We start from the raw sequence: 24,330 nt of genomic DNA on the forward strand, positions 1-24,330 counted from the left end.
GAACTACTGCCATACAGTGGTCCTCCCCCGGGAACAAAACTACAGAAAAACGTAATGATCTAAAAGCAATGTTAGAAAAGAGTTTTAGAAAAACAGCCAGTTAAAGTGTTACAGCAGCATAACACACAGGCTAGCAAAGGAGCACTGTGAGTACACAAGGACACACACACAAGACACCTCAATAACGGAATTGTAGCAAGTGCAGGTTTAGTTATTCTAGCTAACAACAGACAATGTTACTGCCAAGGGTTAGCTATCGCACATGTGGATAACGTTACACAAAGAAACACAATTTAGCTAACGTTACGTACCAGTTGATATAGCATATGAGGAATAAGCACAACATATTCTAACTTGTTGATACTCTATGAAACATGTATTATTGTTGATACTGTTGTTGATACTCCATGAAACATATATTATTTCATATTTAGCTAAGTTAGCTAACGTTACCAAACCTGCTAACATTACAATAACTGTTGATATGCCAAGAAGTCCAAAACATCCAAACTTGAGGATAAATAAAGAAACACAAAATAGTAAGCTACCAAACTTGTGGACAAACGAAGAAACACAAGAGTTAGGTATTTCATCACAGGCCAACACATTTTTTTCCTCCACTTTATTCACCAAGCTCACTTTCTACTACTTGTTTTTACCGCCTTTGGTTTATAACGTCCGGTCAGCTACTAGTGACTTGACTAAAGAATTCAAATCTTAATAGAATATTGTAACAGTCCATTGTTTAATGCAAAACATGACATTCTTACTCAGCAGCCTAACAAACACTTAACGTTAATTATTTGTAATAACGCAGACAGAACGCATCTGTAGTTAGTGACCCTGCGTTCAATCATTTTCAGTCGATTTGATCTTGATTTTCGTCTGTTTTTGGAGTTCATCAAATTGTAGTAAAACAATGTCATAATCTACATGTTGTATTGTCCAATTCAGAGCATATAGCTTATACCTTACACCCTTTGAAAAAGGGTTACATTTTCCCAAACAAAACTTAAAGAACCAAGTCACTAAAATGATCCAGTTTTCACATCACTACTTTGAAGCGTGGGATTCCTAGCTAGCTAGCATTCTTGTCGGTGTGAGCAAAGTTGTATTGTGACTTGCTTGCAATTCATATTCTCTACAGCGCTATCTACGGACACGTCAGTGTTTAAACACAGTAAAGAACTATCCCCCCATGATGCAATTAGTCGAGGATAGGCAAGTAGAGTTGAGCTGGTACCATGCAGTGGAAAGAGACATTAGTTTAGGTGAAATAATTTTTGGTAAGCAATGGCAAAAAACGGCTGTTTCTAAACAGTGTGTCATAGAACAAAACGTGAAAATCTCTTAAGCTTGTGTTTACCACAGAGATTATTTCAAGCATCTAGACTAACCAAAAACCAGCTATTGTGGTTCATGAATGTGTTTACTGTACATGTCTACACAAAGGTCATTTACACAAGCAATAGACTAGCTTGTGTGTAGCCTTGCCATTTTCTTCCAGCAGAGATGCCATTACCCGTATTATTCTTGTTCTGATTCTATTTTACTTAAACTACCAATGTTGACCAACATTCTGTACACTAACATTTAAACTATTTTATAATAAAGTTAATACAAATAAAAGAATAAGAGGGGTAATGGCATCTCTGCTGGAAGAAAATGGCAAGACTACACACGAGCTAGGCACATCACAGTGCACGCACTCACTGGCTAGCCGCCAGTGTAAAGCAGTCGGGTGGAAAGCCACCAGAGATGCAATTAGCTCATGCAAATTGAGATCAGGAGAAAAGTGTCAAAAGCTGGTGGCCCGCTGGCTGTTGGACATTATAGCCTCCGGCGGCCCGCAGCAGCAAACACTGGCGCGCAGCCATCGATTGCTCACTGGGTTAGTCAAACAACCACAATGCATGTTCATTGTTCTTAAGATTTTGCAGAGAACAACAGGTGGTATCTTTATTTTCCAGCAAGAAATGGAATCAATGAGTGTCTGCTCAGACACAACTTAGCTTGTTAGTTTATTTCTGACCAAAACTTTGGAAAACCCTTGTTAAAACATATCTGCGCTCATACAAACAGAATAAAATAAGAACATCAAATAGTGTCCTATGTATAATTGTTCTCCATCAACATCAATATAGTAACTTAACCATAGATTTCTTGACTATCTAGCCAACTAGCTAAATGAGGTGACGTAACCTATTTGTCAAGTAGAAAGGTAGCTAACTCTGCACCACTGCTCACACAAATTTCAGCTCTCGCCATCAAATGAAAAATGTTACCCTTGTTTGTCTTATGCTTGCGTTACTTCCATATATTTTAGTTTCTGGAGCGTTCAGTGTAGGTTACATGAACCCAAACAAAGCTTTTCATTGGCCTTCACTTCACACACCTTCAAGGAAGTACAAGCTTAGGAACGTCCCAGCCTACTACATTTTAGTTGCAATGATGGCACTGGGGATAGTGTAAGTCCTGACACTGCCAGAGACTGTTTTTTAACATTAACTGATGGTACATAAAGGTTATTATCGAGAAATTTTAAATGGAAAATGCTGTATAGGGCACCGTTAAACCTTTCAAAAATAGTTTGGTTAATTTCATGCATTTGGCAGCATTGGATTTAAGAGCCCTTTTTTGCTTTCTCAAACGTTTTCAGCACTACCTTTCCTTTTTTTACAGTCCATTATCTAGCTATTGTTTTCTGTTCTGACAATATCAATATCAGCTTGTGTTGCACTCTCTCTGATGACGTGTTTGATTTTGACTGAATGTACCAATTTGAGCAAACTCTGATCTGGTCGGCCCATCTTTGGACCAGGCCAGCCGTTGCCCACTGGGACAAATGCTTAATATGGAGTTTTATAACCACAGTAAAATTGTGCAAGCCATAAAAAACCCTCCTATGCACCGTCGGCCTGTAAAAAATAATTTATTTATATATATATTTTAAAATAATCTGATCAGCCCACCCAAAACAGATGGTCCGGCCACTCTGGCATTTGCCAGAATTGCCAAATGGCCAGTCCGCCCCTGCCCATAACAAGCATTTGCTATGCAATCCATGTGCTGGGCATCAGGCCCAACACACAGAGCTGCTGCTGGCAGCAGAAGTTACTGGAAAGCTTATTTTAGCATTGTACATATTCTTTAAATAATAATATTCACCCCATGTTTGTGAAAATGTTAAAAATAATTCATGTTTCACCATCACAAGTTGTCTGCCACTAAATATGAAAGTTCTGTGAAAAAGATGCAATGAGAATAGGCACGAATCGATACAGGAGTGGTAGGTGTGCGTAGGGTAGCCCGTGGAGCAGTTTCTGTTTATCAAGCATCACCAATCGTTCCATTATGAACAGTGCCTGCCTCGCGCAAGAACAAGTGCGCGTTCCCCCGGAATCTCACGCAGACTGCGCGCAGATATTATGTAGTGATGGAAAACGCTATGCTTTCATAAAAGAACCATGAACGCGACCGTTGAGGCTGTAGCCTTTTCTTTGGTTTTATTTCCTGGGTGTTGGCAGGGGTTTCAATACAAAATCGATATTGGAAATCGATTCAGACGATGGAGCAGCTATTATAACATCAACTATATATGAAAATCTATGGATGTCCTGCGCAACCGACTCGCTTGGAGTTCACGATTGCCGCGAATTTCCCTCACTGCTTGCTCTGTCTGGTATGTTACTTACGGTTTAATTCAGTCAATTAATGAAGCTGTAACCTATGTCTCGGTGGGAACTAATTGAGAAAACAATCCAACTAACAAAAGTTGGTTCCCAGAGCGTTCTGGAAAAGTTTATTGTGGTTTAGGGGAACATTGCTTGAACAATGCACCAAGGTTACATAGTTAACAACGTTCAGGAAATGTTCTCTGAAGGTTACAAAGTTGGGAATGTTCTGAGAACGTACTGATAATGTTCTGGGAACATTATCTGAAGGTTACAACGTTGGGAAGATTCTGGGAATGTTTTCTGAAGGTTCTCTGAAAGCATTTTTTTAGCTTCTAAAGTTTGGTGTGTGGATAAGACAATAGGCAAATAAGATTGTGTTTCTTTACACAAATATAAGTTACACTAATATCAGGGTACTTAGGATTGTGAGTTCCCAACTCTTAGTGGCCTTGCTGCTCCTTTCAGAGGTTAAAATTCCTACCCTACTTGCACTATATGAAAATACACTTTTTGGTAAACCTGCTAATATTTAACTAGTAGACTTATATAAATGATAAATAAATGAGAAAAAGAATCACACACACACTTCATCGCTTAGTACTGTTCTATGATGCATCATTGACTTTTTGTAGCCTGTTAAACTGATACAAATACAAGGTTTATATTGTTTGGACTCATAACGCTTTTATAAACACCCATTATGCTTTGTATAATTAGAAAGGAAAACACATCTCAGAACGTTCTGTGAAAATAATTTTTCTAAGAACCAAAGAAAAATATTTAGGGAATGTTAAGGGAACGTTCTGTGTTAGTTGTGACTGCTCTACTTAGGTAAGTATTTTAAAAGTTATCATACTCCAGTACACAGTGACCATTATTCACATTTGTAGATACTTGGTGAAAAAAAACATTTGGAATATATAAAAAAAATCTGTCAGTCTGTAGTCTGCAGTCTTACCTAATAACGAAATTAATGCATAATATGTCAGATGCTTAATGATTTTCTGGATCCATGTGTTAGCAGAGGAGATCAGGGCTGGACTCAATTCAGCAAGTAGACAGTCCCTAAGCACTTCCCCTAGCCACAGTGCCGCCCCTAGCCTTTTGGGGCCCAAAGCAAAATTTCATTTGGGTACCCCTCTCCCCTATCGGTTGGGGTCTCCCTAGCAGTCGGAGGCCTCCTAGTGGTTGGGGGCCCTAAGCGACGTCTTATGTTGCCTGTGCCTGGAGCCAGCCCTGCTTAGCAACCTTCCCTTAGGGCAGTGTTTCTCAACATTGGTGGTACTGTCCCCCTGGGGGCGTTCAGAGGACGACGGGGGTGCTGGAAGCAATATTCTGGAAAGGGGGGCATGGAGGTGTTTGTTTTAAGGCGATTTTACACCGAAGATTCACAACAATACGAATTTCAAGTTTCAACTACTTGCAAAAAACTTTGGTCTGCAACAAGTCTGCCAGTTTATGTGCCAGCTTGTTTTCCGTTGGAACAATTCATTAGAATGATTATTGTTTGGCATTTCTGATTGGCTGTTGTTTAATTAAGATTTTAATGTTAAATTGCAAGCTGTTTCTGATTGGCAGCTGTTTGTTTCCCTGGGAAACTAATTAATCTGTTGTTTTTAATTCAATGATGTGCTTTTTTATGATTTTTGATGATAACAATAGTAACAGCAATAATAATAACATCAATAATAATAATAATAATAATAATAATAATCATTCATATTCAGGGCAATTAGCCTGCATCATATCCAATGGGGGGGGGGGGCGGTAAAGGACCTAGATAGTGAATAGGTGGGTGCTGGTCCAAATTATTTTGAGAACCACTACTAGGGGAATGTTTATCAAAACCATTGTAGTTTTTATTCTTATCTGCCAATTTACAAAACTTTCCCCCCAGACCTTGATTTAGCTTGAAGGAATAAGTGAACAATGTTGATATCACCCACAATTAAATGCAAATTGTAGTCACGTGTCAACTACAAGGGGACAGATTCTAAGATGGCGGCAATTCATTTTCAATGTGATCTGCCACAGATTCATGGGCGCTACCATATTAACTAGTTCTTGTTTCACAATCCCAGTTCTGCTGAAATTTAGTTCAGCCAAGCCAAGTAAACATTTCTTTACTTGCCAACATTTTCTCAGTCTACTGTTTTTATGCTCAGTCCACTGTTCTATTTTAATTTCCCTTATTCCTTTTGTATAAATTATTGCACCAACGGGCCAGAACAAATTCCTTGTTTGGTGTGAAACTTACTTGGCAATAAATCTCTGATTCTGATTTTGATAAATTTCTCGATCAACAGGCATCTTAGAAAAATCATGTCGAACTCAAAATCATAACCCAAATCCATAAAACAAATGACTTACTCCTTGGCAGCTGCGAGTCCAAATGGTTGGTGCAGTTGACAGCAACACAGGTATTTTTATCTTGTAGTGCTTCTTGCTTTGTCTAATGGTAACAGGTTAAAAACAGGATAAAATGCCTTGGGCAATGTACCCAAATCTACCATTACAAGATTACAATCTGCGTGTGAGTGATTTTCAGTTTTTCCTTCTGCTTGTAACTGTGATTGAAACTCGTTCATGTTACAGAATAAACCAAAAACGTTAATACATTCGTTTGTGTGTGATGAAATAAATCGTCTCCATGGAAAATTCGTGGAAATATTCTAAGGATATTTTTCCACAAAATAAATATCAAAATCATTTTGGAAATTTCGAAAAATGACTTCTCTACAGGACTTTATATTGAAACTGTCTTTTTGGACTCGATAAGCCATTGGTTGCAGTACCCATTCCGACCACAGAGCCCAGGAATATGTGCCTGCTGACTGTAACCCTGGCCCCTTGGTCAACTACAACTACATTCTTGTGTCATGCTCAGATGTCATTGGTCAGACTCCTTGTCAACTCTGATCATCACTGTCTCTTGTTTGAAGGGTTGAGGGTGTAGGGTTTAGGGGCTGTCTACTTTGAGATTGGAGTAAAGGGCAGAACCGGAACAAAGAACTCCACCTTCCCTCTCAGCAAGTCTATGGGCCAAATCTCTCTGTCTCTTGAGGAGATTTGAAGGATGCAAACATCTACAAATATGTTCCTGGGAGATTATGTGCTGCTAGACTATCAAGATCTATGCCCTCTCTGACTAATATAGTCTTGAGTCAGTTATCTCCAAAAGAGTGGATATGAGCGGCAAAAAGCCTACACCGACTGCTTTGGAAACCAAATTTATTGTTACTACCGAACTATGTATGTAAACCCGTTGGACAAATTATGTAATGATGGTCTACTATGGCTGCATTTACACTCACCTAAAGGATTATTAGGAACACCTGTTCAATTTCTCATTAATGCAATTATCTAAACAACCAATCACATGGCAGTTGCTTCAATGCATTTAGGGGTGTGGTCCTGGTCAAGACAATCTCCTGAATTCCAAACTGAATGTCAGAATGGGAAAGAAAGGTGATTTAAGCAATTTTGAGCGTGGCATGGTTGTTGGTGCCAGGCGGGCCGGTCTGAGTATTTCACAATCTGCTCAGTTACTGGGATTTTCACGCACAACCATTTCTAGGTTTTACAAAGAATGGTGTGAAAAGGGAAAAACATCCAGTATGCGGCAGTCCTGTGGGCGAAAATGCCTTGTTGATGCTAGAGGTCAGAGGAGAATGGGCCGACTGATTCAAGCGGATAGAAGAGCAACTTTGACTGAAATAACCACTCGTTACAACCGAGGTATGCAGCAAAGCATTTGTGAAGCCACAACACGCACAACCTTGAGGCGGATGGGCTACAACAGCAGAAGACCCCACCGGGTACCACTCATTTCCACTACAAATAGGAAAAAGAGGCTACAATTTGCACGAGCTCACCAAAATTGGACAGTTGAAGACTGGAAGAATGTTGCCTGGTCTGATGAGTCTCGATTTCTGTTGAGACATTCAGATGGTAGAGTCAGAATTTGGCGTAAATAGAATGAGAACATGGATCCATCATGCCTTGTTACCACTGTGCAGGCTGGTGGTGGTGGTGTAATGGTGTGGGGGATGTTTTCTTGGCACACTTTAGGCCCCTTAGTGCCAATTGGGCATCGTTTAAATGCCACGGCCTACCTGAGCATTGTTTATGACCATGTCCATCCCTTTATGACCACCATGTACCCATCCTCTGATGGCTACTTCCAGCAGGATAATGCACCATGTCACAAAGCTCAAACCATTTCAAATTGGTTTCTTGAACATGACAATGAGTTCACTGTACTGAAATGGCCCCCAGTCACCAGATCTCAACCCAATAGAGCATCTTTGGTATGTGGTGGAATGGGAGCTTCGTGCCCTGGATGTGCATCCCACAAATCTCCATCAACTGCAAGATGCTATCCTATCAATATGGGCCAACATTTCTAAAGAATGCTTTCAGCACCTATTTGAATCAATGCCACATAGAATTAAGGCAGTTCTGAAGGCGAAAGGGGGTCAAACACAGTATTAGTATGGTGTTCCTAATAATCCTTTAGGTGAGTGTATACACGTGGTGTTAAACAGATAGATCGCAATCTACCATTAGCTCGCAGCTCATTTATGAGTTTCTAAAAGTACATTGTTCCACCACAAACCTTTTGTGTAGAATGGTGATACAATTCATACTTAAAATAAAAAAGCATTCTGAAATACAACCACTGTCTCTTTACCTCAACAGAAACCCAACATATTCAAATTCAATTGGTCGACAACAGATTCCACTGAGGAAAAAAATCTATACTGTATTTTTAAGTAGGAAGCATCCTCCTAAAGTACATAGGTACAGATAATCGTCTACAAAATGTCATTTTATCAGAGTATCGACTGCTGATGGTCATTATTGTTGCTAGTGGATAAAGTGACCAGACTGTTCAATGCTTGCTTTATAATATAAGACAGAGTATTAATATACTCTGTGGCAGAATGTTAAGATACTTTGTGTAAGATATGCTGTAGTATGTCCCTACATTGTAAACATTGAAATCCTTCATACATTAACCAGGGTTCCACAAACCTGTTTTTGTCAAGAATCCTCTTAATAAGCATTGGTGGGAGAATAAGTGATCAACCTTTAACTAAATGGGATAGCAATAACAACAGACATTTTAGTAATGTACTGCGCTGGTTTCAATACAGCTCACAGAGTAAGAGCTTAATGACTGGAGTTGGGAAACCCTTCTCTATAATGTACACTACATTTTACCAAGGCTCATAGTCATTATTCTCCAATTACAGGCTACATCCAGGCATGCCGGGCTCTGATGATTGCTGCAATTGTGATTGGGCTGTTTGGTATCCTGGCTACTCTGGTGGGGATGCAGTGCTCCAAAATAGGAGGAGAGAACTACATTCTGAAGGGGAAGATCGCTGGGATCGGGGGAGTGTTGTTCCTTCTCCAGGGTAACACTGCTTCCTTTTGCTACAAAGAACATTCATTCTCTCAGAATCTGATATTTATTTTATCTTGTATAGTCAAAAGTGATTCTCTCATAAATAAGTAAATTAAGTATTAAATGAATACATAGAATAAAGACTAAATGAGTCAAATAGTTAAATAAATATGAAAAAATGAACTGAAAACAATTATAATCACCTAGAGAATAACAAAATAGTAAGGTCAATTGTGAAAAAGTTAAATGAACATACAAAATGTATGTATTCATTTCAGCTGTTGCTTCCATATTGTGCATGCAATGATAATACAAATGCTTTATAGGGTAGGACTTTCAGTTAGGTTTGAGCTGTTCTGATTGGACTGCATTGTTGTACACTGAGAACACTGAGATTTGACCCTGATACCGGAGCTACAGTTCAGTAAAGCTTCATGGCTAGTAGCAAACGTACAGACGTGCTCAAATTTGTTGGTACCCCTACAGCTCACTGAAATAATGCTTCATTCCTCCTGAAAAGTGATGAAATTGAAAGCTATTGTATCATGTATACTTGCATGCCTTTGGTATGTCATAGAATAAAGCAAAGAAGCTGTGAAAAGAGATGAATTATTGCTTATTCTACAAAGATATTCTAAAATGGCCTGGACACATTTGTTGGTACTCCTTAGAAAATAGATAACTGGATCATAGTGATATTTCAAACTAATTAGTTTCTTTAATTAGTATCACACACGTCTCCAATCTTGTAATCAGTCATTCAGCCTATTTAAATGGAGAAAAGTAGTCACTGTGCTGTTTGGTATCATTGTGTGCACCACACTGAACATGGACCAGAGAAAGCAAAGGAGGGAGTTGTTTGAAAATAATAGACAAGCATGGTAAAGGTAAAGGCTACAAGACCATCTCCAAGCAGCTTGATGTCCCTGTGACAACAGTTGCAAATATTGTTAAGAAGTTTAAGGTCCATGGAACTGTAGCCAACCTCCCTGGGCACGGCCGCAAGAGGAAAATCGACCCCAGATTGAACAGGAGGATAGTGCAAATGGTAGAAAAAGAACCAAGGATAACTGCCAAAGAGATGCAAGCTGAACTCCAAGGTGGAGGGTACGTCAGTTTCTGATCGCACCATCTGTCGCTTTTTGAGTGAAAGTGGGCTCCATGGAAGAAGAACCAGGAGGACAATATGCTAAAATGCATATTGACAAGCCACAATCCTTCTGGGAGAATGTCCTTTGGACAGATGAGTCAAAACTGGAGCTTTTTGGCACATCAGCTCTAGTCACATCAGCTCTATGTTCACAGACGAAAAAATGAAGCTTTCAAAGAAAAGAACACCATACCTACAGTGAAACATTGAGGAGGCTCAGTTATGATTTGGGGCTGCTTTGCTGCACCTGGCACAGGGTGCCTTGAACCTGTGCAGGGCAAAATAAAATCTCAAGACTATCAAGGCATTCTGGAGCTAAACGTACTGCCCAGTGTCAGAAAGCTTGTCTCAGTCGCAGGTCGTGGGTCCTCCAACAGGATAATGACCAAAAACACATAGCTAAAAGCACCCAAGAAGGGATAAGAACAAAACATTGGACTATTCTGAAGTGGCCTTCTATGAGTCCTGATCTGAATCCTATCGAACATCTATGGAAAAAGCTGAAACTTGCAGTCTGGAGAAGGCACCCATCAAACCTGAGACAGCTGGAGCAGTTTGCTCAGGAAGAGTGGACCAAACTACCTGTTAACAGGTCCAGAAGTCTCATTGAGAGCTAAAGAAAATGTTTGATTGCAGTGATTGCATCTTAAGGTTGTGCAACGGAATCTTAGGTTAGCGGTCCCATCATTTTTGTCCATGCCATTTTCATTTGTTTTCTTATTTACAATATTATGTTGAATAAAAAATAAAAAAAGCAAAGTCTGATTTCTATTAAACATGTAATAAACAATGGTGGATGCCAATTACTTTTGTCAGTTTCAAGTTATTTCAGGGAAAATTGTGCATTCTTCATTTTTTGTGGAGGGGTACCAACAAATTTTAGCACATCTGTAAATGTCTTAAAGGGGCATTTTGTAGAATCTTGCTTAGTAACAATAACACAACGTGTATCCTCCTCATCTTCTCTTACCAAACGAGACCGGAATAGTATAAGCCAATCTAGGGTGGTTTAGGATGGGAAGGATAGTACTGTGAGGATCAAAAGCCAAGTCAACGCAAAACTGATAGACGGACCAACAAGAAAGTTTAAATGGAGAATATCTCAGGCGTTTGAATCTATTTTGTAGAAAAATATTATTTGAAACACTTACTAAAAACAAACTGCAGATGTCTACTCCCCAAAACATGAACGCACTCCCCCCAAAATACGAAATAACATTTAGTCAAAGGGAAAGGGTAGGTACAAAACACTCATCTGTTATTCAGGGTATATTATATTGTAAATATAACTATTTCTCCTGTTATTTGACTTCATTCATTTTGTTTTGTATTTAATATTTTACATACAGCTCTGGAAAAAATTAAGAGACCACTGCACCTTATTTCTTTTCTTTCCAAAAAAGTCAAAAAGGAAGGTTTTGAGTGAGGAACAGAAGGGTTAAAATTAATAGACCACTGTAAATGTAATGCTTCTGTTCCGCCATTGGGCCAATCAGTGAATTGTCCCTTACTCAAAACATTAATTTTGAACTTTTTTGGAAAGGAAAGAAAGCTTTATATATTATTTCATCATGCAGCAGATTTTATCCTTCATAATAGAAAGTCATGTGTCTTATTGCTTTATATGTCTGTCAGGTATTTGTACCATGATCGCTGTGTCTTGGTATGCTTCCAACATTGTGCAGGATTTCTTTAACCCGTTTTACCAAGGAACAAAGTAAGTTACATTTAAACACCCATAAGAACCCATATAAGTAAAACAAGGCAAATTGTAATTTTGTAAATTCTCTATAGTAAGACACGTCATTCCAAGTTTGGTCAAAGTTAAGCATGTGGTTTCTGAGATTTTTTTGACAAAATAATTTCATTTCAGTTTATTAATATAATAGTGAACTTTTTGGCCAATCAGTGGAATTTTGTTTTGTGTCGATATGGCAAGATGCATCATTCACCAAAGTTTTGTCTGAATCGGGCTAGTGGGGTCTGAGAAATGTCATGTGACATATGTACTATAAATACAATTGCAGTGATCTGCAAGTATCTTGTCATATTATTCTATAGATTAACCTTTGTTAATCAGCTCTTAAAGGTTTATAGTTAAGCATATTTAGTAAGGTGAATTGTACATGGTATATAGTGCATATTGGCTCTTGTTGCCTTATAGTGTTATTTAAATGTTAGTTGAAATTAATTGGAATGTTGTCTTCTTGATGTGAATAGACCCTAAGCAATACTCCAAGTTTTATAGTAGCTATGTTGACAAGTGTGTTGTTGCAGGTTTGAGATTGGAGATGGCCTTTTCATTGGCTGGTTCTCAGGCTTATTCGCCATCTGTGCAGGTTCCTGCCTGACATGTGCATGCAGGTTTGGGACCAATGAGGATAAAGTGTACGTTTATATGTGGTGTTATCAGCATTTTTTGGGCATGTGTTGTTTAGGTATCAGTTTTAGATTACTTTAAGTCTTGATTACAAAGGAGGCATTTTCAGGTTACTTTACAACTATTTGACCCAAACATCTATTTCTTCTCTCTTCAAGGCATTACCCACACCAGCCTCCGACCAGAGGGACAGTTTATTCTGCTGCACCAGGATCTCATCCCTCAGCACTCATCCCCAGCCAATATGGGAGGAATGCTTATGTCTGATAGAATATTAGAACAACAGCAACTCACAGGGATTAAGGGTCAAGAAAGGGTTATTCAAATTCAGAATGACAATTGAGTTTTAGCAGTGAAAAATGGCATAGATAGTATAGAATATATGGTTTTTGGAATGTACCCCTATTCTCATCCTCATCTTAACTGTTTCAAAATTGGACCAACTTCATGTTTAGACAAACAAGTGAACAATGACTCACATTTTTTAACCACAGAAATTTGTTTCAGAGATAGCATTAACAAACAAGTCATGCTTTTGATATTGTATCTTTGTATGTACAATGCCTGAGAAACACTGTAGCTGTTAAAAGCTGTTTGATTGTAAATTTAGAAGTATATTGAATTTTGGCAAAAGTAATGTAGATTTTTGTATCTAAGCTTATTTTGTATAAATATTGGGGCATTTAAAACAGGAAAACAGGCCAATAGTGAGAACAATCATTAGCTTTTCATCAAATGAAGAACACCGTTTATTCCTAGAAGATGGAAATCATGCTGCAAAAAGGTGGTTTGTGTGCTCTCACAAATGATTTGGCACCCTCAAGTGGTAAAAGGGTAATACTCAAACAATGCTTAAACTAATGCTCAACCGATTAGTTGACAGTGCAATATTGCTGATATATTGTCTCTTTTTTCTAAGCTGGCAAAATGTATGAGTTTAAATTACTGGTTTTGATTGAAACGGCTTTAATATACATTAGACAAAACAAATACTTTATTTATTGTGAAGGAAAAAAGTAATTATTACAGTAATTATTATATTTAGATGCATATACACTCACCTAAAGGATTATTAGGAACACCATACTAATACTGTGTCAGAACTGCCTTAATTCTACATGGCATTGATTCAAATAGGTGCTGAAAGCATTCTTTAGAAATGTTGGGCCATATTGATAGGATAGCATCTTGCAGTTGATGGAGATTTGTGGGATGCACATCCAGGGCACGAAGCTCCCGTTCCACCACATCCCAAAGATGCTCTATTGAGTTGAGATCTGGTGACTGTGGGGGCCATTTCAGTACAGTGAACTCATTGTCATGTTCAAGAAACCAATTTGAAATGGTTTGAGCTTTGTGACATGGTGCATTATCCTGCTGGAAGTAGCCATCAGAGGATGGGTACATGGTGGTCATAAAGGGATGGACATGGTCAGAAACAATGTGTGCCAAGAAAACATCCCCCACACCATTACACCACCACCACCAGCCTTAAGGTTGTGCGTGTTGTGGCTTCACAAATGCTTTGCTGCATAACTCGGTTGTAACGAGTGGTTATTTCAGTCAAAGTTGCTCTTCTATCAGCTTGAATCAGTCGGCCAATTCTCCTCTGACCTCTAGCATCCACAAGGCATTTTCGCCCACAGGACTGCCGCATTCTGGATGTTTTTCCCTTTTCACACCATTCTTTGTATACCCTAGAAATGGTTGTGCATGAAAATTCCAGTAACTGAGCAGATTGCGAAATACTCAGACCGGCCTGTCTGGCACCAACAACCATGCTATGCTCAAAATTGCTTAAATCACATTTCTTTCCCATTCTGACATTCAGTTTGGAGTTCAGGAGATTGTCTTGACCAGGACCACACCCCTAAATGCATTGAAGCAACTGTGTGATCAAAACCCTTCAATGATGAGTTACATTTCGAGCACCGTGACGTCGCCCGGTATGGCGCAGCCGAGGCCCCGTATGCGAGCGCCTGGTGGCCGGGCCTTTCCCCATGGGGCCCGGCCGGGCTCAGCCTGAAGGAGCGACGTGGGGCCGCCTTCCCGTGGGCTCACCGCCTACAGGAGGGACCATAAGGGGTCGGTGCAGAGAGGATCAGGCAGCAGTCGAAGGCGGGGGCCTCGACAACCCAATCCCTGGACACGGAAACTAGCTCTAGGGACGTGGAACATCACCTCACTGGCGGGGAAGGAGCCTGAGATCGTGCGACACCTGGAGGGGCGTGATTGGGAGGAACGGCCCCCCTGATCTGAACCCGAGTGGTGTTCAGTTATTGGACTTCTGTGCTAGTCATAGTTTGTCCATAACGAACACCATGTTCAAGTATAAGGGTGTCGGTCGTAGCTCATTTCATCTGACCTGCGGCCGTATGTCTTGGACACTCGGGTGAAGAGAGGGGCGGAGCTGTCAACTGAACACCACCTGGTGGAGTTGGATCCGATGGCGGGGGAGGAAGCTGGACAGACTCGGCAGACACAAACGTACTGTAAGGGTCTGCTGGGAACGTCTGGCCGAGTCTCCTGTCAGAGAGATCTTTAACTCCCACCTCTGGCAGAGCTTCGACTGGATCCCGAGGGAGGCTGGAGATATTGAGTCAGAGTGGACCATGTTCTCCACCACCATTGTCGAAGCAGCCGCTCTGAGCTGTGGCCGTAAGGTCTCCGGTGCCTGTCGAGGCGGCAATCCCCGAACCCGGTGGTGGACACCGGAAGTAAGTGATGCCGTCAAGCTGAAGAAGGAGTCCTATCAGGCCTGGTTGGCTTGTGGGACTCCTGAGGCAGTTGACGGGTACTGGCAGGCCAAGCGGACTGCAGCCCGGGTGGTTGTGGAGGCAAAAACTCGGGCCTGGGAGGAGTTTTTGAGGCCATGGAGAAGGACTATCGGCTGGCCTCGAAGAGATTCTGGCAAACTGTCCGGCTCCTCAGGAGAGGGAAACAGTGCCCTACCAACGCTGTTTACAGTAGAGGTGGGTAGCTGTTGACCTCAACTGGGGATGTCATTGGGCGGTGGAAGGAGTACTTCAAGGATCTCCTCAATCCCGCCGTCACGTCTTCCATTGAGGAAGCAGAGGCTGAGGGCTCAGAGGTGGACTCGTCCATCACCCGGGCTGAAGTCACTGAGAAAGTCAAGAAACTCCTCTGTGGCAAGGCACCGGGGGTGGATGAGATCCACCCTGAGTACCTCAAGTCTCTGTATGATGTGGGGCTGTCTTGGTTGACAAGCCTGTGCAACATCGCGTGGCAGTCGGGGACAGTGCCTCTGGGATGGCAGACCGGGGTGGTGGTCCCTCTTTTTAAGAAGGGGGACCGGAGGGTGTGTTCCAACTACAGGGGGATCACACTTCTCAGCCTCCCCGGGAAAGTCTATGCCATTATACTGGAGAGGAGAATACAGCCGATAGTAGAACCTCGAATTCAGGAGGAACAGTGTGGTTTTCGTCCGGGCCGTGGAACACTGGACCAGCTCCATACCCTCTATGGGGTACTGGAGGGTTCATGGGAGTTTGCCCAACCAGTCCGCATGTGTTTTGTGGATTTGGAGAAGGCATTCGACTGTGTCCATCGCGGCATCCTGTTGAAGGTGCTTTGGGAATATGGGGTCCTGGGTCCTTTGCTAAGGGCTGTCAGGTCCCTGTACGACCGAAGCAGGAGTTTGGTCCGCATTGCCGGCAGTAAGTCAGACTTCTTTCCAGTGCATGTTGGACTCCGGCAGGGCTGCCCTTTGTCGCCGGTTCTGTTTGTAATTTTTATGGACAGAATTTCTAGGCGCAGCCAGGGGCCAGAGGGTATCAGGTTTGGGGTCCACACAATTTCGTCTCTGCTCTTTGCGGATGATGTCGTGTTGGCCCCTTCAAACCAGTACCTTCAGCATGCACTGGGACGGTTTGCAGCCGAGTGCGAAGCGGTGGGGATGAGAATCAGTACCTCCAAATTTGAGGCCATGGTCCTCAGTCGGAAAAGGGTGGCTTGCCCACTTCAGGTTGGTGGAGAGTGCCTGCCTCAAGTGGAGGAGTTTAAGTATCTAAGGGTCTTGTTCTTGAGTAAGGGAAGGATGGAACGGGAGATTGACAGACGGATCGGTGCAGCTTCTGCAGTAATGTGGTCAATGTATCGGTCTGTCGTGGTGAAGAAAGAGGTGAGCCGTAAGGCAAAGCTCTCGATTTACCGGTCAATCTACGTTCCTACTCTCACCTATGGTCATGAGCTTTGTGTCATGACCGAAAGGACAAGATCCCGGATACAGGCGGCCGAAATGAACTTTATCCGCAGGGTGGCTGGGCGATCCCTTAGAAATAGGGTGAGAAGCTCGGTCACCCGGGAGGAGCACAGAGTAGAGCCACTGCTCCTCCACATCGAGAGGGGTCAGCTGAGGTGGCTTGGGCATCTGTTTCGGATGCCTCCGGAACGCCTTCCTGGGAAGGTGTTCCGGTCCCGTCCCACCGTGAGGAGACCCCGGGGAAGACCTAGGACACACTGGAGGGACTATGTCTCCCGGCTGGCTTGGGAGCGCCTCGGTGTCCCCCCGGAAGAGCTGGAGGAAGTGTCTGGGGAGAGGGAAGTCTGGGCATCTCTGCTTAAACTGCTGCCCCCGCGACCCGGCCCCGGATGAAGCGGAAGAAGATGATGATGATGATGAGTTTGGAGTTCAGGAGATTGTCTTGACCAGGACCACACCCCTAAATGCATTGAAGCAACTGCCATGTGATTGGTTGATTATATAATTGCATTAATGAGAAATTGAACAGGTGTTCCTAATAATCCTTTGGTGAGTGTATGAGGCATTCACTGGGACAGTATAGAGTAGATTTGCAGTACATTTACAATAATTATTTCCATCATAATTTCCTAATTTTACAGAATTCCACCCTTATGCTGAAATGTCCCACTGCCACTCCAAAATTAACTAGCATTATGTGATGTGATGTTATGGGCAGAACTACACTAGAACAAAGCATATAAAACAAATGTGTGGGTGCTTAACTAACTAATTGGTCAAGAAATCAAACCAAAAAATTGCCAACCGTCTATCATTCAAGTCCTTGGCACATTGGGTAAAAAAGTACAGGACATCCCCCGTATCCGCGAGTCATCGGTTCTGCGAACCTCACGGATGTGGAAAATGGCGGATAAGTGACGCACCCTTAAAAATCACTCCCTAACATCCAGTTACCCTACACAACATGCCCCATTACCCCAGTTACCCTACACAACATGCCCCATTACCCCAGTTACCCTACACAACATGCCCCATTACCCCAGTTACCCTACACACAATGCCCCATTACCCCAGTTACCCTACACACAATGCCCCATTACCCCAGTTACCCTACACAACATGCCCCAATACCCCAGTTACCCTACACAACATTCCCCATTACCCCAGTTACCCTACACAACATGCCCCATTACCCCAGTTACCCTACACAAAATGCCCCATTACCCTTTCCATGGTCTTATTGTATGATAATATTGTAAAAACATTGTGATTGGCAACTGAGATCGCTTTCTTTGTCTTTCAACATGTCACTATAAACTGCGACAGATGATTATAGTACAGAAGGTATAAAACCCTTGTAAATATATAAAAGTGTTTTTATGGGGTTTTTTTATAGAAAGACTTTTAACCGGATCGACGCATGGATGGCTGAAATTAGCGCGTTTTTAGAATTTCGGATACTTTCCGCGGATATTTTCGCCAATGTGGAACCGGGGATAGCTGGGGGAATACTATAATGTTTTTTCTAGTTTGGTTTCCTAAAAACATCTTAAGTTCAAGTGCATTGTTAGGACCTTCATAGGATAGTACTGTATGTGTCTCTATGAAATATATATAGTAAATACCTCTATGATGCTCACAAATGGCTATTCAAAGCAATTGTCTTCTTTTCTACAGTCCAGTCCAAAAGGCCAAAAATTTTTTTATCGCATTGTTGTTTCCTATAACCCCAGTGTGTCTTAACATGGTTTTAAGCTTTGTGTCATAGACAAGGGATTATTTGGCACTATCACAAATGTCAACAAATAAATATCTCCTTACTATTCACAGATATTATTAAAAAGTGACACTAATAAATCTAGCAAACCATGATTAATAGCCTGGAGATAGGGTTTTCTACAAAAATGGGCCAAAAACATGGTGCTTTTGTTTTTTTTCTGTTAAAATCTAGGGGATGAAACTTCTCAAAGCGTCACTTTTTAAAAACATCTGTTCCAGTGAGACATGACGTCTTGCGAATCTCATTAGGTGACTTTTTTTATTTAAATAAATATACTGTAATTTTGTACTTCATTGTGTTATAAAAGGCTTAATATTCTTACAATAAATGGTGTGACTTGAATGTAATAAGGGCACACAAACAATACTAATCTTTTGTTGCATGGAAAGTTATCGACGTGGATTTTGATTATTGGATAAGATTAAATCTGTAGAAATAATGAATAAGAGTCCCATTTCAAGCAACTTATCTGTTCCACTTTTCTATTCATAAGTAATCCAATCCCATAGGCCAAATCCAGGTAGATAACTTTTGAACAACCGGCCCCTTCAGCCAACTAGCCCAGCATTGCAGTGCCCATACCTAGGCCAGGGGGTTACGACACACAGCTGTACATTACATAAAATATGCAACACAAGTTTAGCCAATTCCAGGGATTACTGATATTATTGTGTTTTGTATGTTTATTTTTTCAGGTTAGCAGCATTAAGATTAAAAATAAATTAAACAGAGACATTGCTAAAATAGCAGCACAGATTGAAAATGCTGGTTAAACATACAACACACTTGAAGTTAAACACTGAGAAATCGAAAAGGGTGAATTGGGGACGTGGTGAAACTAATAATGCAAATACGCACAGGTTTACCATTGTTCATCATAGTTTTTACCCAGCTTTAACCTCATAGAAAGATAAGAGATCATGATTTTTGGTAGCCTATATAATTTTAAAAAAATGTACAGAGCCTTAAGGTGCTTGGGAAATCAAGGAGTGGTTGAGATTTGTGAGTGGGGTAGGCTATTGGGAAGTTTTTAAAGCATCACCACCTATTCTATTATGAACACTACCTGCCTCGCTCTGTAGTTTGCACCTATACGATTCCGCACACAACTGCCCACAGATAACGTAGGCTACAGAAGAGAAAGGAACCGTCTGCGGGAATTTATATGAAACACCATTATACATTCAGTAAAAAAATGAACTCGGCTGTGGAGGCTGTCGCATCTCTCCTTGGGTTTTTTTCCTGGGTTTTAGCGGGGGTTACCATAATGAATAGAAGTTGGAAAGTTGGTCAGGATGAAGGCAACGTTATTACGGCATTAACCACCTATGAAAATCTATGGATGTCCTGCGCTGCTGACTCGCTTGGGGTTCACGATTGCCAGGAGTTTCCATCATTGCTTGCTCTGTCTGGTAGGTAATTTCTGGTTTCAATTAACCATTCTGTCAATAAAACAGCTGTAGCTTGTCTCTTGTTGGAAACTGACAGGGGAAAACATTTTTCAGATATAAGTAGGCTATGAATTGCAACGTGCACTTGAAGGAACGCCTGAAGTAAACATTTTACTGAGATTTTATTCGAGTAAATTTTTCCTCTTATTAATGTCGTTGGCAAATAACCCTGCTAAGAAAACATATTTACATTGTGAGAATGCTCACTATAATTTATTATTTTACATAATTTCATGATGTTAAACAAATCATATATATTATTTATGTTAACAGTCAAAAAACTTATTTTGCATTGGTGTTAGATGAGGCTTGGTAACTACTGCCAGCTAAGAAGATTGGATAGCAATAAAAATCTTGGATTGCCCTAAATGCACCCTATGTCTTATATGTATTAGACATATAAGCCTGTTACAACCTCTGCCAAAGGGCTGATGCAAAGGGGTATGTACTTAATTTACCGGATGTGCTTCAGTATGATTGCTTTTGAATGAGAATAAAACAGTACTAGATGATTATTATTATGTTCAACTCAATATAATGATACACAACAAAAATAAGTTCTCATTGACACGCAGTGTCTGACTAACAGCCAAATGGCAACAGGCAAGGCCAACAATGGTGTTATTGGGAATACTCAAGGACCAGACGTGCGAAGCATGTGTCTTTATGGTCCAATACGTCTGACCAAGGCCCATAGTCATTAATCCATCGTTACAGGCTACATGCAGGCATCCCGGGCTCTGATGATTTCTTCTATCCTGATGGGGGCATTTGGCATCCTGGCTACTCTGGTGGGGATGAAGTGCTCCAAAGTAGGAGGAGAGAATTACATCCTAAAGGGAAAGATGTCTGGGATGGGTGGAGTGTTCTACCTTCTACAGGGTAACACTGCCTCCTGTTGCTTTAAAAAAGAAAATACATCACTGCACACAACATTTGCACTCAAGATTACTGTGATTTTTGTTACCCAGATGTTAAATAATATCTTTAACTCTTCATGAGAGATTTGTTTTTATTTGTGGGAGTGTTTAGTAATGCATCATTCTGCTAATGCTGTTCTAAGACTACAGGCTTGCGGTAAGACAAGTATCTTATTCCTTTATCTGTCTGTCCTCTCCAGGTATGTGTACAATGATTGCTGTGTCATGGTATGCGGTCAACATCACCCAGGATTTTTTTAACCCGTTGAACCCAGTGAATCCAAAGTAAGTTAATTGAAACAAATAGGTGTACCCAAACAAATTGAACAAGGAAACATACAGCTTTGGAAAAAATTCAGACCACTGCACCTTTTTCTTTCCTTTCCAAAAAAGATGAAAAGGAAGGTTTTGAGTGAGGAACAGAAGGGTTTAAATTAAGAGACCACTGCAAACTGAGCGCTTCTGTTCTACCATTGGGCCAATCAGTGAAATGTCATTCTGTACTTTTTGTAGATATCAGATTATGATGCATTTTTCGCCAAAATACTTTCTAGCATATTTGAATCACAATAACATACCTACATTAAGTAGATAGATACGACAACCTATCTATAATTACATGGCAAAATAAGATACTGGGAGTAAAGTACTACAGAAATTCACAACAAAAACCAAGCTTGGAAGATCAGAGTTGATAGATTGCCTTGGTTAAAAAACAAAGTTAATATGACATTAACATGCTAAGTGCATATACAGTGTATTAAAAAAAATTCTGCACACCCCTGTTAAAATGCCAGGTTCTTGTGATGTAATAGAATGAGACAAAGATAAATCATGTCAGAACTTTTTAAATCTTTAATGTGACCCATAACGTGAACAATTCAATTGAAAAACAAACTGAAATCTTTGAAAAAAATTCAATAATAATCACAATAACCTGGTTGCATAAGTGTGCACACCCTTAAACTAGTACTTTGTTGAAGCACCTTTTGATTTTATTACAGCACTCAGTCTTTTTTGGTAGGAGTCTATTTGCATGGCACATCTTGATGTGGCAATATTTGCCCACTCTTCTTTGCAAAAGTGCTCCAAATCTGTCAGATTGCTAGGACATCTCCTGTGCACAGCCCTCTTCAGATCACCCCACAGATGGATTCAGGTCTGTGTTCTGGCTGGGCCATTCCAAAACGTTAATCTTCTTCTGGTGAAGCCATGCTTTTGTGGATTTGGATGTGTGCTGTGGGTTGTTGTCGTGCTGAAAGTTAAACTTCATCTTCAGCTTTCTAACGGACGCCTGAAGGTTTTGTGCCAAAATTGTCTGGTATTTGGAATTGTTCATAATTCCCTCCACCTTGACTAAGGCCTCGGTTCCAGCTGAAGAAAAACAGCCCCAAAGCATGATTCTGCACTATGGGTATGGTGTTCTTAGGGTGATGTGTAGTGTTGTTTTTGCACCAAATATACCTTTTGGAATTATGGTCAAAAAGTTCAACCTTGGTTTCATCAGACCATAACACATTTTCCCACATGCTTTTGGGGGACTTTATGTTTGTTTTTGTAAACTTCAGCCGGGCTTAGATGTTTTTCTTTGTAAGAAAAGGCTTCCGTCTTGCCACCCTACCCCATAGCCCATTCATATGAAGAATACGGGAGATTGTTGTCACATGTAGCACACAACCAGTACTTGCAGTTCTTTTAATGTTGCTGTAGGCCTCTTGGAAGCCTCCATCCAGTTCTTGGTAATGTCTTTGTTGTGCCATATTTTCTCCACTTGATGATGACTGTCCTCACTGTGTTCCATGGTATATCTAATGCTTTGGAAATTATTTTGTACCCTTCTCCTGACTGATATCTTTCAACAATGAGATCCCTCTAAAGCTTTGGAAGCTCTCTGTGGACCATGGCTTTTGCTCTGAGATGCAACTAAGTAAATGTCAGGAAAATCCAGCTGAACTTTATTTGTGATTAATCAGAGTCACTTTAAATGATGGCAGATGTGTAATGATTTATATTTAACATGAGTTTGAATGTGTTTGGTTAATTCTGAACATAGCTACATCCCCAGTTATAAGAGATTGTGCACACTTATGCAACCAGGTTATTGTAAGATTTTTATTTATCATTTTGCCCCGAAGATTTCAGTTTGTTTTTCAATTGAATTGTTCACAGTTAAGGTCACATTAAAAGTGGAAAAAGTTCTGACATTATTTATCTTTGTCTCATTCCTTTACATCACAAAAACCTGGCATTTTAACAGGGGTGTTTAGAATTTTTGTATCCACTGTACATCGGGTTTTCGATTTTTCTTACCTGAAATACATATAAGGGCAATTAATCCAGGACAACAAATGCATTCCCATTGAGTTTTTTAGGCTTAATCTCTGACTGGGAAGATGTTGTAATTCACGATCTTTGAAGAATATTTACTTGGAGCCATACAACTTATTTTCTGTACTCTGAGAATGAATCCACAGATAAAGGGGAAACCTAGATTGTTTTTGGTGAATTATCTTTAAATAATATCTCCTTGTTCATCTTTCAGTGGTTTATGTAAATTGGTATGCATTTCATGAAGGGAGAGGTGGGATTTGCTACAGTCGTTGACATACACAAAACGTTTGGAAGAAAATAACATATACTTCTGCAACACTCACTCGTTTAATGTCTGGTCTACTGTAGGTGGAAGATAGTAGCTACTGTATGTTGACGGTTCTGTTGTTTCAGGTTTGATATCGGAGAGGGCCTCTTCTTTGGCTGGGGCTCAGCTGCACTCGCTATCTGTGCTGGTTCATGCCTGATATGTGCATGCAGATTCAAGTCCAGTGAGAAGAAACTGTATGTTTTTCATTTGTCATAATGTGATGTGTTATCTGCACGTTTGTCATTGATTTTTAGTTGTTTATCTATGTTAGTTTATTTCAAATAGTGGTGTTGCTCTGCAACAGTTCAACCCATAAAAAATTATCTTCCCCAGGCCTTACCCATACCAGTCTCCCACCAGAGGGACAGTTTATTCTGCTGCACCAGGATCTCATCCCTCAGCACTCACCCACAGCCAATATGGGAGGAATGCTTACATCTGAAGTTAAAATGGGAATAATTAAGGTTACTCTAATTCAAAATGACAATTGTGCTTTAGCATAGAGAAAATGCCACACATAACATATATAATTTCCCTTTGAGAAAAAGCCTGTTTCAAGATTCAACTGGACTGTATCTCAAACCTCAAACCCACCATAACTCCTTCTAACCAGGAAAGACCTACCTTCTGGACAAACAAATTACCAACAACCAGCTTTTTTAAACCATCTATTCCTCAGTTGGCATTCATAAACAT

At 40.6% G+C, this 24,330-nt stretch overlaps 2 protein-coding genes across 2 annotated transcripts; both read left to right on the forward strand.

The window, feature by feature from the left end:
* Positions 1-3,324: 3,324 nt before the first annotated feature.
* On the forward strand, positions 3,325-13,717 carry LOC105010793 (claudin-15). Its single transcript, XM_010870394.4, is given in 7 exon segments — positions 3,325-3,495; positions 3,498-3,557; positions 3,560-3,682; positions 8,936-9,100; positions 11,876-11,957; positions 12,518-12,628; positions 12,779-13,717. Coding segments are annotated over 7 exon segments (678 nt in total). The 5' UTR covers positions 3,325-3,467; the 3' UTR covers positions 12,888-13,717.
* Positions 13,718-20,387: 6,670 nt separating this feature from the next.
* LOC105010794 (claudin-19-like) lies at positions 20,388-24,330 on the forward strand. The gene is made up of 4 exons (XM_020048116.2): positions 20,388-20,955; positions 21,194-21,278; positions 23,718-23,828; positions 23,968-24,330. Exons 1-4 carry the CDS (start codon positions 20,796-20,798, stop codon positions 24,074-24,076), a joined length of 465 nt encoding a protein of 154 aa, XP_019903675.1. The 5' UTR covers positions 20,388-20,795; the 3' UTR covers positions 24,077-24,330.

This window comes from Esox lucius, chromosome 7, assembly GCF_011004845.1.
Source record: "Esox lucius isolate fEsoLuc1 chromosome 7, fEsoLuc1.pri, whole genome shotgun sequence".
Taxonomy (NCBI): Eukaryota; Metazoa; Chordata; class Actinopteri; order Esociformes; family Esocidae; genus Esox; species Esox lucius.

Coding starts and splice junctions, on each gene's coding strand:
- LOC105010794 (XM_020048116.2), top strand. CDS start 20,796: ATGCAGGCATCCCGGGCTCTGATGATTTCTTCTATCCTGATGGGGGCA. Junction 20,956..21,193: donor AGTGTTCTACCTTCTACAGG/GTAACACTGCCT, acceptor TGTCCTCTCCAG/GTATGTGTACAATGATTGCT. Junction 23,829..23,967: donor AAGTCCAGTGAGAAGAAACT/GTATGTTTTTCA, acceptor TATCTTCCCCAG/GCCTTACCCATACCAGTCTC.